General features: G+C 41.6%; 1 protein-coding gene across 1 annotated transcript in view; it reads left to right on the top strand.

The window, feature by feature from the left end:
- LOC126190741 (uncharacterized) overlaps positions 1-17110 on the top strand; it is a 261362-nt gene that overhangs the window by 46460 nt on the left and 197792 nt on the right. Inside the window, exons 4-5 of the mRNA XM_049931235.1 lie at positions 10009-10144; positions 10387-10482. Coding sequence (XP_049787192.1) covers positions 10009-10144; positions 10387-10482 — 232 coding nt within the window. The remainder of the gene's footprint in view (positions 1-10008; positions 10145-10386; positions 10483-17110) is intronic.

Here is a 17110-nt window from a genome sequence, read left to right as displayed (position 1 = left end):
GTCCACCATTGGACTCCATGTCACTCCATCGCAGGTCTGGGCCAAGATTCGACGGGTCTTCGGCTATCGGACCCCTGCCAGCGTCCCTGCGCTCTCACTGAATGGAGCAGTTTGTACTGACTCCGACGTCATTGCAAACCGCTTAGCAGAGCATTTTGCTATGAGTTCCGCTTCTGCGAATTACCCCCAGGCCTTCCGCTCCATTAAAGAGCGGATGGAACGTCGGAGCCTTTCTTTTCGCACCAACGCTTCTGAACCCTACAACGCTCCATTCAGTGAGTGGGAATTTCAGAGTGCCCTTGCCGCTTGCCCTGATACCGCTCCCGGGCCAGATCGCATCCACTGTCAGATGCTGAAACACCTTTCAGTGGACTGCAAGCGACGCCTCCTCGACCTTTACAACCGTCTCTGGGTCGAGGGTGAGTTTCCGTCGCAATGGCGGGAAAGTATTGTCATCCCCATTTTGAAACCTGGAACGAACCCTCTGGAGGTGGACAGCTACCGTCCCATTAGTCTCACCAACGTTCTTTGCAAGTTGCTTGAACGGATGGTGAGCTGGCGCTTAAATTGGATGCTGGAGTCTCGGGGCCTTCTGGCTCCGTCTCAGGGTGGGTTCCGTAAAGGCCACTCCGCCACCGACAATCTGGTGAGCCTTGAGTCGGCCATCCGTACAGCCTTTGCCCGCCGTCAGCACCTGGTCGCTGTCTTTTTCGACATGCGGAAGGCGTACGATACGACATGGCGTCATCACATCCTTTCTACGCTTCATGGATGGGGTCTTCGGGGCCCTCTGCCGATCTTTATCAGAAATTTTCTGTCGTATCGTACCTTCCGCGTGCAAGTCGCGGCCTCGTATAGTTCCTCCCTCGTCCAGGAGAACGGGGTACCCCAGGGCTCTGTCCTCAGTGTCTGCCTGTTTTTAATTGCAATAAACGGTCTCGCTGCGGCAGTAGGAAATTCTGTCTCCGCTTCCCTGTATGCTGACGACTTCTGTCTTTACTATAGTTCTATTAGCATTGCAGCAGCTGAACGTCAGCTACAGGGCGCAATCCGCAAGGCGCAGTCTTGGGCTGTAGCGCGTGGTTTTCAGTTTTCGGCTGCCAAGACCCGCGTTATGCATTTCTGCCGGCGCCGAACGGTCCATCCTGAGCCGCGGCTTTATCTTGCCGACGAACTTCTTGCTGTGGTGGAGACCCACAGGTTTTTGGGTGTCCTTTTTGATGCCCGGTTGACTTGGCTGCCTCATATCCGGCAGCTTAAACAAGCGTGTTGGCGGCATCTCAACGCCCTGCGTTGTTTGAGCCACACCCGCTGGGGCGCCGACCGATCTACCCTGTTGCGGCTCTACCAGGCGTTAATCCAGTCTCGCCTGGATTATGGGTGCCTAGCTTATGGCTCAGCATCCCCATCTGCGTTGCGGGTGCTGGACCCAATTCTCCACAGCGGGATACGCCTTGCCACTGGTGCTTTCCGCACCAGCCCTGTGGACAGCGTCCTAGTGGAGGCAGGTGTACCTCCACTGCGGTTCCGACGCCAATGTTTGCTGGCCGCTTATGCTGCCCATGTTTTTAGCTTGCCCGGGCATCCAAATTATCGTGTCCTGTTCCCGCAGTCAGTCGTCCATCTGCCCGACCGTCGGCCCCGGTCGGGTTGTCCGATCGCCGTACGCATCAAGGAGCTTCTCTGCGGGCTTGGGTTTTTCCCAGTTCCACCTCCTTTCCGGGCGCCTCTGCGTACACCCCCGTGGTGTGTTCCTCGCCCTTGCCTTCGGCTCGACTTGGCACAGGGCTCGAAGGACTCGGTCCCTCCAGAGGCCTTCCGCCGCCGCTTTTATTCCATCCTGGCCACGTATCAGGGCTCTGGAATTGTTTACACCGACGGTTCGATGGTTGCTGGTCGTGTCGGGTATGCGCTAACTCTAGGGGACCATTCTGAACAACGGTCCTTGGCGGCTGGCTGCAGCGTTTACACTGCTGAGCTAGTCGCCATCTTCCGTGCCCTAGAGTATATCCGCTCCTGCTCAGGTGAGTCCTTCGTTATCTGTAGCGATTCCCTGAGCGGTTTACGAGCTCTCGACCAGTGTTTTCCTCGTTCTCGTCTGGTGATGGCTATCCATGAGTCCCTGCATACTCTTGCACGTTGCGGCCGCTCTGTGGTCTTTGTGTGGACCGCCGGTCATGTCGGTATCCCGGGCAATGAACATGTTGACTGCCTGGCGAAAGAGGCCACGAGTAAACAGTCTCTGGACGTTGGCCTCCCAGAGACTGATTTGCGGGCAGTCCTCCGCCGAAACGTTTTTGCGCTTTGGGACGCTGAATGGCGCAATCGGATCATGCCCAATAAACTCCGTGCCATCAAGGAGACGACGACTGTGTGGCGGTCATCCCTGCGAGCCAACCGCAGGGACTCTGTCGTCCTTTGTCGGCTCCGCATTGGCCACTCCCACCTGACACACAGTTATTTACTGCGCCGGGAGGACCCTCCTGTATGTCGCTGCGGGGCGGCTTTGACAGTGGCCCACATTTTGTTGGCCTGCCCCCTTTTAGCTGTGGTCAGGCAGACATTTGCGCTGCCTGATACGCTCCCTGCCCTCTTATGTGATGACCCTGGTAAGGCTGACTTAGTTTTCCGTTTTATTCGGGCAGGGGGTTTTTATTATTTACTCTGAGTGTTTGTTCTGTTATTTTGTGTTGATTCTGGCCATTGGCCTACGATTTTACGCTGAGTTTTTAATGTGTTCTCGGTGGTTGGCTTTTCCTTTTTATCTCTATGGTCGGCCAACCACTGTCACACTCTGTGTGATTTTAATTCGTTTCGTCTGCTCTCTGTAGGAGTATTTCTTGTCCTGTGTCGTCTGACGTCTTTCCTGTTGTTCGTTTTTTATTCTCTTTGGGTGGTTTTACTTTTTTTTGGAAAAAGGGACCGATGACCGTCGCAGTCTGGTCCCTTTAATCCCCCCCAAACCAACCAACTGCATCTGGGCAGAGGGCATGTTTCTCAGATGTTGCCATGAAGCCACTGTCATACCCATACCTTAGCCTGGTAATAACAAACGCCTTCCTTTTTGCTACTGTCCCATTTCTCTCAACAGCTGTGTTTACAAGGTGATGGAACGTACGATTCATGCCCAGCTGGTATGGTGGCTCGAACCTTGAAATTTACTAACCACTGAAAAGTGTGGATTTTGAGCACACCATTCTGCAGTTGACCATCTCATCACTTTGTCCACCCATATTGTGAATGGTTTTCTGCAGAAAGCACAGACTGTGGCCATGTTTTTTGATTTGCAGAAAGCCTATGGCACCTGCTGGAGATTAGATTAGATTTACTTTCATTCCAATTGATCCGTAGTGAGGAGGTCCTCCAGGATGTAGAACATGTCAGAAAAACAATAATACGAGGTCTGTCTAAAAAGTATCCGACCTTTGATTTTCCCACGCAAAATAGAGATGATAGTGCAGCGCCACTGTACATAGGAAAGGAAGAGACCTATGTGCGCATGCGTGAATTTGGTCCCCGCCTTCCAGCACGTCAGTCGCTGCCTGTCGGTCACTGAGCGAGGTGCTACACAATGTGTTCATCGGATTACCGATTCTCTCAAGATGACTGAACGTGTTGAACAAAGATACTGCATTAAATTTTGTCAAAACCTTGGTGATTTTCGAGGCGAAACAATTTGTAAGATTCAGCAGGCGTTTGGAGAAGATGTGATGGGTGTAACACAAATTAAGGAGTGGTTCAACTGATTCAAAAATGGCCGCACAGTAGCGGAGAATGACCAGCGTTCTGGCAGGCTCCAAACCTCCAAACTGCTCAGAGTGCAGCTGTTGTTGAGAGTGTGCAAAATTTGGTTGGTGATGGAAGATCGTCGTTTGACCATGCGAGAGATTGCCCTAGAGGTTGAAATGAGTAAAGATTCTGCACATGCAACTTTGCATGATGATTTGAACATGCACCGAGTGGCTGCAAAATTCGTGCCCAAGTAGTTGTCGCCAGAACGAAAAGACCTCCATTTTGATGTTGCACAGGACGTTCTGGACACCACCAACACTGATTCTGGGTTTCTGAACACTGCGATAACTGGAGATAAGTCATGGGTGTACGGGTATGACCCAGAAACAGAAAGACAGTTGTGGCAATGGAAGCATCCCGAGCCCATGTGGACGGCGAAAAACTGGCAACGGCATCTCAACAACGCCGCTGCACATGCATCCCGCTTGATCCAAAATTTCTTGGCCACACGTGGAATTACAGCCGTTCGCCAACCTCCCTACTCTCCAGACATGGCTCCTTGCAACTTCTGGTTGTTTCCAAAATTGAAGACGCCACTGAAAGGACCTCATTTTGAGAGTAGAGAAGAGATAATCCAGAACACGACAACGGAGCTGAACATCATTCCAAAAGAAGACTTCCAGAGGTGTTACCAGTGGTGGAAGGATCGGTGGACTAAGTGTGTGCAAGCACAAGGTGCCTAGTTTGAAGGGAATTAGGGTCCCAACCTCATCAGGTATTCGAAACATTTTTTCTGGACAAAGGTCGGATACTTTTTAGACAGGCCTCGTACATATGAAATATTTAAAACTAAAACAAATAAGCTAATGTACCTTTCACAGGTCCCAAGTGGAATGATCATCTTTTTTTAATGAATACTATAAGGGAAAACAAAAATGTTTTTTTAAGTTTTATTTATAAGGTGACGCTCACACACAAACAAATCAGTTGGTTCTACTGAGAAATTCATCAATGGAGTAGGAGTTGGCCACCAATAAATCCTTTGGGATTATCTTAAACTGAATTTCATTGGTTGTTAAGTTTTTTATGGCTGCTGTCAAGTTATTGAAAATGTGTTTTCCTGAATCGTACTCACATTTTTGTACAAGAGTAAATGACTTTAAAACCTTGTGAAGATTATTCTTATTTCTAATATTGATTCCATCAACTGAGCTGTTGGTTTGAAAAAGTGATATATTTTAATGAGAAATTTCATAAAGGAATAAATATATTGGGAAGCAGTAGTTAGTATCCCTAGTTCCCTAAACAGGCCTCTGCAGGATGTTCTTGAGTTCACCGCACAACTCTTACTGCCCATTTTTGTGCTCGGAGAACTTTAGCTTGGCTTGATGAATTACCCCCCAAAAAAAATCCCAAATGACATTATGGAGTGAAAGTAAGCAGAGTATGCCAACTTTTTCATTTTTATGTCCCCCATGTCTGACAGAATTTGCATTGCAAATAGAGATTTGTTTAGACGCTTCAGCTGGTCTATGGTGTCCTCCTCCCAGTTGAATTTATTATCAATCTGTAATCCCAAGAATTTAACACTGTCCACTTTTTCTATCTGCTTGTCATCATACATTAGGCATATACTCGTGGGACACCCCTTACAAGTTCTGAACTGCATGTAATGTGTTTTTTCAAAGTTTAGTGACAAAGAATTGGCTAGGAACCAGTGATTAATGTCCACAAATATTTTACTAGCTGATCTTTCTAAGATTACACTTGATTTGCTATTTATTGTAATGTTTGTAGCATTGGCAAACAAAACAAACTTGACATCTGGTAATGTTACTGATGAGAGGTCATTGATATACACAAGAAAAAGTGAGGGCCCTAAGATGGAACCTTGTGGGACCCCACATGTAATTAGTTCCCAACTGGATGATGCCTGATGGTTTAATACATGTCTTTTTCCTAATAACACCCTTTGTTTCCTACCAGAGATACAAGATTTGAACCATTTTGCAGCGTTTCCTGTTACACCATAATATTCTAATCTACTTAGAAGGATATTGTTATTTACACAGTCAAATGCCTTTGACAGATCACAAAATGTACCAGATGCCTGACATTTTTTCTGTAATGAATTAAGTACATTTTCACTGTAAGTATAGGTAGCCTTCTCAATATCAGAACCCTTTAGAAATCCGAACTGTGACTTTGACAGTATGTTATTTGTGATAAGATGATTATAAGGCCAGTTGTACATTACCTTTTCTAAAATTTTTGAGAATGCTACCAAAAGTGAAATTGGATGGAAATTTGATGCTATTTCTTTATCTCCCTTCTTACACAGTGGCTTAATTTCAGCATATTTCAACCATTCAGGAAATATTCCACTGATAAATGACCAGTTACACAGATAGCTTAATATGTTACTTAAATCAGAATCACATTCTTTAAATAGCTTTGTTGATATTTCATCATACCCACTAGATGTTTTTGATTTTAAAGATTTTATGATGGGCATTACTTCTGCTGGGGTAGTGAGGGTCAAATTCATATTATGGAAGTTACTTGAAAATGTCTGGTCTGAGGTAACCCATGTTAGCATCTACAGAACCTGACAACCCCATCTTTTCAGTAACAGTTATAAAATGTTTATTAAAAAGTTCTGCAATACTACACACATCTATCACCGCTGTATTATTTACTCTTAATGCTATTTGCCCCTCTTCATGTCTGGTTCTGCCAGTCTCCTCCTTCACTATATCCCATATTGTCTTTATTTTGTGATCTGATATGACTATCTTTTCTTTGTAATATATTTGCTTTTATGTCCATATTACAGTCTTTAATAGTTTGCAGTATTTCTTGTAATGTGCTATAGCATCAGCATCCAAACTGTTTCGGATTGACAGATACAGTTTTATTTTTATTTTACAAGATACCTCTATTCCTCAAGTCCATGGCTTCTTTGTAGACTCTGCTCTAACCTTGGCTAGTTTTAGGGGAAAACAGTGTTCAAATAAGGTAAGCACTTTATTAGCAAAAGTGTTATATTTTTCATCCATGCCATGAGCACTGTACACATCACTCCAGTGAATGTCTCTGGGGAGTGTACTAAAAAAAAAAATTTTTTTTTTGGCTTATTGATTACCCTGTTGAGTTCACATTTTCAGATTTTATATCATGTTCAGTAATAACATTTAACAGAAGGAACTGCATGTCATGGTCTGAAAGGCCATTGACTATTGGTTTTGTAATATAATTTTGTTCATTGGACTTTTCTGTACAGATATTATCAATGGCTGTTTGTGAGCAATTGCCTACCCTAGTTGGGAACTTTACAGTGGGAATTAAGTTGAATGATAGTGTTACTACCCCAAATAACTTTTTATTGGGAGAGTCTTTAAGGAAATCTACATTGAAGTCACCAGCAACCACGATTTCTTTGCTTTTGGTTGTTAAATGGGCCAGTACAGCTTCAAGGTGGTTTATGAACAGATTAAAGTTACTTGCAGGTGCTCGATATACAGTTCATATTATGAAAGATTTTTTTTATTAAATTCTACTTATGTTGCACATGCTTCCATATGCTGTTCTAGGCAAAATTTATGAATGTCTATGTTCTATAGCTCTCCTGTGAACCTTGCAGAACTAGCACTCCTGAAAGAAAGGAGAGCTTCTGTTAAGTTTGGAAGGTAGGAGACAATGTACTGGCGGAAGTAAAGCTGTGAGGACGGGGCGGGAGTCGTGCTTGGGTAGCTCAGTTGGTAGAGCACTTGCCCGCAAAAGGCAAAGGTTCAGAGTTCGAGTCTCGGTCCGGCACACAGTTTTAATCTGCCAGGAAGTTTCAAGTGAGAGTGAGGCAGGAAGAGTGATCAATTTGAAGGTACAGGATTAATTATATTGGTAGGAATAATTTGGGACATCAGAGGCTGCAAAAACCACCAGTGCAGTCACACAGCACTGTGCTGTGTGCGGATGAGACAGTTGATACAATGCGACCCAGTCAGATTGTGTGCGGGTTGGAAGATTGTAGCGGTCCCGCCTGCAATATTTATTGTTTGTTGCCCTCGGTGTTGATTTACTGCGCTGCTACGCTGACTGAAAATGGGTTGTGGATTCTGACACTGACTATTGTAAATAATGTAGCCGACAGACAGATGCACAGCTGCATTTCACAGTATTTTAATTTCACTTTTCACAAATACTTAATATACACAGTTATATGGCCAGTGCACTATTGTTTAACTTTCAATACTGCTACAATAGTTTCCTGTTGAACATCTACGAGTAGTAAAACCTAACCACAAATCTCTCAGTTCTTGAATAATCAGGTATGAATGGAGCAGACACTGTCATTGTTTTTACATATGGCCTAATTGTTTAACACTTATTCCACGGTTAAGTTGAAGCATTGTTGTAGCTCTAATCAGTACAGGTTTATCGTCTGAAACTTGACCGTGGACTGACTGTCTCATGACAAAAGATCGGGCCCTTATGTGTGATCACAATAATAGGGACTGAAACTATACATTGTTCGTAGTTAAATTTACAGAAATTACAATTAAAACTTAACTCATTAAATTAACTGAATACACTGAAAAATTGCATCTTTTTAAGTTTCTTCTACTGCAAGTGTTAGGCCAAATGATTTGTTTAAATCATGAAATTAACAAATATAAGTATGCAAACAATACTTTGGACAAAACTGTTAATTACTTTGTAATTAATTAAGGGCTGGGTCTGTTAACATGTTTTCGAATAGAGCCAAATAGATACTTTAAGATTACTAGTATTTTGTCTTCCAAATATTTACAATTATTACAGAATTTGTATTTGTTTATATGTCAACAATACAATTTACATTACAAAACAATTACTGGTTTCACCCTACAACAAAAAATACTAACTAGGAATAGTCAAAATAAATTAGAAAATCAATTACATACATAAAACTAATCACAAAATTAGATCTGGTGCTATATTATTTAAAAATGGTCAACCTTACTCTTTTATGAAAATATGGATTATATTCACTTGTGTTAAAGGTAAATTATTAAAAGTGGAAAAAAAACGAATTTAAGGAGGCAGATGGCAAAACGAGTGGGAAATAAAAAATATCCCAGCTTGCTCCCTCACAAGGTGACAGGTAAAACACAGGAAAGGAGAGAAAGAAAAGGACGGACACTGATTAAAGTAATGCATTAGAGAATAGGAAAAATCACTGGGTTGTGGGATGGGAGAAAGCCTCTGGGGAAAAATTAATGGAAAATCGAGGATGGAATAATGACAATATTATGAAAAGGATAAATTGCTACTTGTCATATAGAGGAGACAAATTGGAGACATGCTCAATAAAAGGACTGCTGTACATTTGCGCTTTAGTCCAGAAAAAGACCCCCCCCCCCTCTCTCTCTCTCTCTCTCTCTCTCTCTCTCTCTCTCTCTCTCTCTCACTCTCTCTCTCTCTCTCTCTCTCTCTCTCTCTGTGTGTGTTTTTGTGTTTGTGTTTGTGTGTGTGTTTTTGTGTTTGTGTTTGTGTGTGTGTTTGTTTGTGTTTGTGTGTGTGTTTGTGTGTGTGTGTTTGTGTGTGTGTGTTTGTGTGTGTGTGTTTGTGTGTGTGTGTTTGTGTGTGTGTGTGTGTTTGTGTGTGTGTGTGTGTGTGTGTGTGTGTGTGTGTTTGTGTTTGTGTGTGTGTTTGTATTTGTGTGTGTGTTTGTATTTGTGTGTGTGTTTGTATTTGTGTGTGTGTTTGTATTTGTGTGTGTGTGTGTGTGTGTGTGTGTGTGTGTGTGTGTGTGTGTGTGTGTGTGTGTGTTTGTATTTGTGTTTGTGTGTGTGTTTGTGTGTGTGTTTGTGTGTGTGTTTGTGTGTGTGTTTGTGTGTGTGTTTGTGTGTGTGTGTGGGGGGGGGGGGGGGGGGGGCTACTTTAAAAGAAGGTCTTATGACTGAAAAGTATAGCAGCCTCCTTCTTGTGCCTGTCTCAACTGTGTTCCTTTACACAGTGAGTAGTTACCTACCCTTTTCATAATAATGTCATTATTCCATCCTGCTTTCTCCATGGTTAGGAACCTGATTTTTGTATATGATACATGAGACAGCTTTGTAGTGTCCTTAAAATGTAGCAAATTGGGCTTCTTTTCAAGATCAGCAATAGCAATAAATTATAGTAGAGACATTATTGCAGAATTTTCCACAAGAAATAACATTGGAACAGTTCTTTTCAGGGTACTTTGTTATGTTTTTCATTTACAGTACTGCTACAAGGCTCTTAATTTTGCAGGGCTTCCTACATGGAAATTTATAATGAAAAGATAAATGATCTTCTTGATAAGAAATTCAACTTGAAAATTCGTGAAGAGGATGGAAAAGCAGTTGTTATAGGACTGAAGGAGGAACTTGTTACTACCACTGAAAAGGTTGTTCCTTTTGAATACAGTTCATGTTCCGTAGCCTCTAACATCCTTTTTTGTTATAATGCAATTAGTTACAGTTGCAGATAGTGATACACCTGCAGCATTAGGAACTAATTTTTGATAACCTGCTAATCCTAGATTGTAATATGTGAATAGTAAATATGTATAGGTGTTAGTAACTTTTTACCTATTCCACTAGAATGTGTGTTCTCTCTTCGACAATTATAATTTTATTTTTATTTCAGATTTTATTATTGATGAGAAGAGGACAAAAGATTAGACATATAGGCGAGACAAATATGAATGAACGAAGTTCGAGGTCACACACTATTTTTCGCCTTGTGAGTATGAAATACACTTGGCTTACATTTTTAGTGCCTGTGATCAGTATAAAGATATGCAAGGTGGTAGCATTTCCCCATCCTCATCCTCATTGTTGCCCTTCTGAAGTTTCTCCAGTATGGAATAGTGGGACACATCTGACAGTATGAGGTTTTTAATAATAATTACACCTGCTCAGTCAAAATGCAAAATATTTAATCTGTATCATGTTTCGGGACTTAGATCACATCTCTAGGTCACATGTACAATGTTTTATGTTTAGTTTAATTTTTTAGGTTGCCCCAGGATATTTGCCATGTAATTCATGCAGGTGATTTCCTATGAACAGTATATTGAAAGGATTATCACTGTCCAAGATAGACAAAAAGTCATGACTCCCACTCAAGTGAACGTATGCATACTAGTTGTAGTGATCTTCAGTCCGAAGATTGGTTTGATGCAGCTACCCATACCACTCTATCCTGTGCAAACCTTTTAATAATCTGACTGTGATATTATATCAGTGCAAATAAATGTAATTGATTAGATAAAAACAATCTGCATCAAGTGGTGGCTGGAGAACACAAATATAAGGGTAATAAAGTTTGCAAGCTTTCGGAGACTTAACGGACCCAATGAGGAGGAAAGACTTTTCATCCCCTTTAGTAAGTCTGATCTGGGGATTTGCTCAACTTTTCCGATCTCTACTCCTTTTCTTAAACCTTACCTGTCCTTTTGTTTCACCCCTCTTCCTTCCCCTTAAGCATTTCTGCTAGAAGAAGCAGCCACTGGCTCCAAAAGCTTGAAAACTCTAATGCCTTTATATGTGTATTCTCCTGCTGCCAATTGGGGAGTAGATTTTTTTATGTTCCCAGTTACATTATGAAGTCAACTGTGACATTAGTTTTAAATAAGGAAATTTGTGGTTTCTTCTTGTGCTTCAGAGTTAAGCTTTAAATGTGTGGAATTAAATGACAGACGAACATAAACCTGAAACTATTTATATGTAACGTTTGTCCATAAATAATCTAAGCAAACTGAACATTGATTTTAATTGAAAAATTGCCTGCACTTCTTTAGTGTGTGGCGACATGACACTCAAAGTAAAAACCAATCATACATTTTGAATATACCTTCAATTTGTAATAAACTTTCGGAAACAGAACGTTTCCAAAAACAAACCATCTAGCACTGCCCTGACAGAGATAGAGACTTACTAACTTGTGTGGTATCAGGCACTCCGGTAGATACATGTTTTAACAATCGCAGTTCATCACAAATATCGTTGGGTTTGCAATTTCTAATTGTTTTTGCCTCAAATTAGTTGCATCACAATTTGGTGGATAGTAATCAAAATACATTATTAAATTACACATAATAAAGAAATAATATTTATTTCTGAAAAAATAGAAATATTCATGTCCACAACATTATCTAAATGTTATTTCATAGTTAGTGGATGACTAATATCACTATTCGTGTGGCATAGTCATAAAGTAGTCGTGAGTAATGTAAAAGACAAAAACACACGTTATCTTTGAACAGAGAATACTAGTATGTTTACATTGCATTCACCTTAACTTTTTGTGTGTTTAATAAAACTTTACATAAATCCACGAATTAAAGGGAAATATGAAATATCTTTATATCTACATCTATACTCTGCAAACCACCATAAAGTGCATGTCAGAGGGCGATTTTCAGAGATATGAGATTGCAGTACACCCTAACAAAGGACAGGACACTAGAAAACCATACAGGAACTCCCTGAAGACTGTAAGAGCGAACCATTATGCTGAACAGATAAGTGAATATAGTAATGTTAGTAAAAATGTTTGGAATGTAATAAACAAAGAAAATGAAAAGAATCCAAGATGCAATAATATAGCACTAGAAGAAAATAGATGTTGGTGAGTGAGCCAAAGACAGCATATGAGGCCTTTGTAAAACATTTCAGTGAGACATGGAAAGAAGAAATTGAACCAACATTACAAATAAACTCAGTTAATTAATTTTTCCTAAGGAGTGTAACATAATACGAGCTAATGAAAATAATCTCAATAATCAAAATCTAGTGGTTGTGGTGGAATCATCTACATTACTTAAGGAACACAAAAATGAATTAGTGAAACAAATAAAACATTTAATATACAGATCTTTGCCAGGGGGCTTTTCCTGAACTTCTAAAAATTACTGAGTTAAAAGCAATGTATGAAAAGCGAGCAACCACAGATAAAAATAATTACAGTCCAATTTCATTGACTGCAATACTTGGCAACAAAGAATACTTCTAGAGCAAATGGAATCTTTATTCTGTAAATACAGCCTATTAAACAACTCACAGCAAGTGCACCAAAAAGGGCAGTCCACAATGGCGGCAGTAGCAACTTTTTCCATGAAATGCTAAACGGACTGGATAAAGGAAACGAAGTCATTGGAACTTTGCTATCTTTGTCTAAGGCCTCTTACTCAGCGAATCATACAGTACTGTTATCCAAATTAGAAACTTATGGTATAATAGGAGTGGCACTAAATTCCTTAAGTTGTGTTTGAGGTAGAACACAGTGTACTAAGCTATGTTATGGGAATGAAAGTAAGATTCTAACAGTAAAATCAGCGTACAAAACTCTCAGCTGTGGAGTCCTCCAGGAGAGTGTTCTTGGGCCAGTTTTGTTTCTAGTATATATTAATGACACAACATATTCCTCAAAGCTAGTGAACTATGATTTTGTCCTTAGCTGTAGTTCAGCAGCTACAGAATGTTTCCGCAAAGATAAAAAGTCAGTTGTCAGCTACACAAGTTAACTATGTCGATGAAACATATTTTATTACCTGGGGCTGTACTGAACATTACAAAACAATAAAGAGAACTCTGAACTGGTCACTGAATATCTAACAATGAATAAACGTACATTGAATAAGGACAAGACTGTTGTAATTAAGTTCTTGTTGAATTACAATGAATCCCATACACACTCATGGTCTCAAGTTGAAACATCTGATAATCTTAAATTTTTACGCATTGTGAATGACAAACACCTTAAATGGAAAGAGCATACAGCTGCATTTGTAGAAATATTAGCTGCAGTATTTACTTACTGAAACATCTCTCAAATGTAATAACTCCTTCTGTCCTTAAACAAGTGTACTACGGATTAACCACCTTGCGTTTCCAATATGGAATTTAAACTTGCAGTAGGTCACCCACAGTCTACATGGATAGAATATTCAGGCTACAAGAGAGAACATTTAGGATAATTGCTAATGTAACAAATACCAGTCCTGCAGGGAATACTTCAAAAACTATAATTTACTCATTGTGTACTTCCTGTATTTCCTTAAGACTGTTGGTATGTGGAAGAGAAGAACTATGCTTATGAATAGCTATGTTCATAATTACAATACATGAACAAGATGAGATTATCATAGGGTATTAAGGTCACAGTCCACTTGCACTGGGAAGAAAATTCTGTAATGGATTGACAAATAATATAAAGCAACTCTATGGAAATGGTTTTTAAAGGCAGTTTGAAACAGTTGTTAATTGATATATGTATATACTCAGGTTTCTGAGCTCCATTACTGACAGTTCTACTTTTGTAGACTGCAGTATATTAATGGTGGTAAATGTTTATACAGTAGTATATAATGGGCTGCTTGTTGTATTCATGGTGTTCAGTTTATTTGAAGACATTGAAACATCTCAAAATCTCACATCATATCCAAACAATTTACAGTTAAAATTGTTTGTCTCTGAGGGGAACAGCCAATGGTACCAAAATAAACAGCCTACCCCACCAAGCAAGTGCGCACGTGTTTGTGTGTGTGTGTGTGTGTGTGTGTGTGTGTGTGTGTGTGTGTGTGTGTGTGTGTGTCTGAAGTGCAACTTCGAAATATTAATTGCAGATTAAGATTCTGTGGACAAAATTACATTAATTTTGTAGTTTTATCTGAAACATTTTTTTCGTTTCGCAACAGATAACGCAATAAATTTTTTTCGTTTCATGACAGGTGACGCAATAATCACAAAAATCAAACTGGGTAGAAAATTGTATGTTTCAAAATGTTATTAAGATGTGCTGGCCGTGCACCAAGGCATGTTTAGCCACAGGGTGATCCTCATTACCAACAAACACTGTCTGCCTGTGTCCATTCATGCGAATGGACAGTTTGTTGCTGGTCATTCCCACATAGAACGCTTCACAGTGTAGGCAGGTCAGTTGGTAAATCACGTGGGTGCTTTCACACGTGGCTCTGCCTTTGATCGTGTACACCTTCCGGGTTACAGGACTGGAATAGGTGGTGGTGGGAGGGTGCATGGGACAGGTTTTACACCGGGGGCGGTTACAGGGGTAGGAGCCAGAGGGTAGGGAAGGTGGTTTGGGGATTTCATAGGGATGAACTAAGAGGTTACGAAGGTTAGGTGGACGGCGGAAAGACACTCTTGGTGGAGTGGGGAGGATTTCATGAAGGATGGATCTCATTTCAGGGCAGGATTTGAGGAAGTCGTATCCCTGCTGGAGAGCCACATTCAGAATCTGATCCAGTCCCGGTAAGTATCCTGTCACAAGTGGGGCACTTTTTGGGTTCTTCTGTGGAAGGTTCCGGGTTTGAGGAGATGCGGAATACACGTCCGTCCACATCAAACCCACCAACAAGCAACAGTACCTCCATTATGACAGCTGCCACCCATTCCACATCAAACGGTCCCTTCCCTACAGCCTAGGTCTTCGTGGCAAACGAATCTGCTCTAGTCCGGAATCCTTGAACCATTACACCAACAACCTGAAAACAGCTTTTGCATCCCGTAACTACCCTCCCGACCTGGTACAGAAGCAAATAACCAGAGCCACTTCCTCATCTCCTCAAACCCGGAACCTTCCACAGAAGAACCCCAAAAGTGCCCCACTTGTGACAGGATACTTACCGGGACTGGATCAGATTCTGAATGTGGCTCTCCAGCAGGGATACGACTTCCTCAAATCCTGCCCTGAAATGAGATCCATCCTTCATGAAATCCTCCCCACTCCACCAAGAGTGTCTTTCCGCCGTCCACCTAACCTTCGTAACCTCTTAGTTCATCCCTATGAAATCCCCAAACCACCTTCCCTACCCTCTGGCTCCTACCCCTGTAACCGCCCCCGGTGTAAAACCTGTCCCATGCACCCTCCCACCACCACCTATTCCAGTCCTGTAACCCGGAAGGTGTACACGATCAAAGGCAGAGCCACGTGTGAAAGCACCCACGTGATTTACCAACTGACCTGCCTACACTGTGAAGCGTTCTATGTGGGAATGACCAGCAACAAACTGTCCATTCGCATGAATGGACACAGGCAGACAGTGTTTGTTGGTAATGAGGATCACCCTGTGGCTAAACATGCCTTGGTGCACGGCCAGCACATCTTGGCACAGTGTTACACCGTCCGGGTTATCTGGATACTTCCCACTAACACCAACCTGTCAGAACTCCGGAGATGGGAACTTGCCCTTCAGCATATCCTCTCTTCTCGCTATCCGCCAGGCCTCAATCTCCGCTAATTTCTAATTTCAATCTGCCGCCGCTCATACCTCACCTGTCTTTCAACATCATCTTTGCCTCTGTACTTCCGTCCCGACTGACATCTCTGCCCAAACTCTTTGCCTTTACAAATGTCTGCTTGTGTCTGTGTATATGCTGATGGATATGTGTGTGTGTGTGCGAGTGTATACCTGTCCTTTTTTCCCCCTAAGGTAAGTCTTTCCGCTCCCGGGATTGGAATGACTCCTTACCCTCTCCCTTAAAACCCATATCCTTTTGTCTTTCCCTCTCCTTCCCTCTTTCCTGATGAGGCAACAGTTTGTTGCGAAAGCTTGTATTTTGTGTGTATGTTTGTGTTTGTTTGTGTGTCTATCGACCTGCCAGCGCTTTTGTTTGGTAAGTCTCATCATCTTTCTTTTTAAATATATTTTTCCCACGTGGAATGTTTCCCTCTATTATATTCATATCATTAAAATGTTATTAAATGATACATGAATTAACCCACTACCTCCAAGCCACAAGGGTAGGCCAGGCAACTAGTTCATAACTTTTAATGAGAAACCCCATCCTCAATGTTGTATTCCTCTGACAAAACAAAAAGGGGTAAAACAATAAACTGGTAGCCAAGATCGTAGGAATTCTTTTTATTCCATAATTACCGGTTTCAGCGAAACTAAAGCCGCCACATCGGATCTTAGGACACATACAGGCATGCATGTTATAGGCAACTATTAATATCGCCATTGTTTGCCTTGATGTTGTAACCTGTATGTGTCCTAAGATCCGATGATGGCGGCTCTAGTTTCGCTGAAACCGGTAATTATGGAATGAAAAGAATTCCTGCGATCTTGGCTACCAGTTTATTGTTTTACAAGCATCTAGATCGCTCCCATATGAGCACAATGTGCTCCCTACAAAACAAAAAGGGGGCTGCTCGATGTGCCACTGTGGCTGTGTAGTGAACTAAGACTTGTCGTAAAAGGAAGTGCAGTCCCATTAAAAATTACTTCATAATTTCCTGTCCTACCATCACATCGTGGAGGTTTGGGGTTAAAGTGTCATTGGACAGCATTTTGAAACGTATGCTTTTCTATCCATCTTGATTTCTCTAATTACAGTGCCATCTG

The sequence above is a fragment of the Schistocerca cancellata genome, chromosome 6 (genome assembly GCF_023864275.1).
Source record: "Schistocerca cancellata isolate TAMUIC-IGC-003103 chromosome 6, iqSchCanc2.1, whole genome shotgun sequence".
Taxonomy (NCBI): domain Eukaryota; kingdom Metazoa; phylum Arthropoda; class Insecta; order Orthoptera; family Acrididae; genus Schistocerca; species Schistocerca cancellata.
This window is presented reverse-complemented; position numbering and strand designations above follow the sequence as displayed.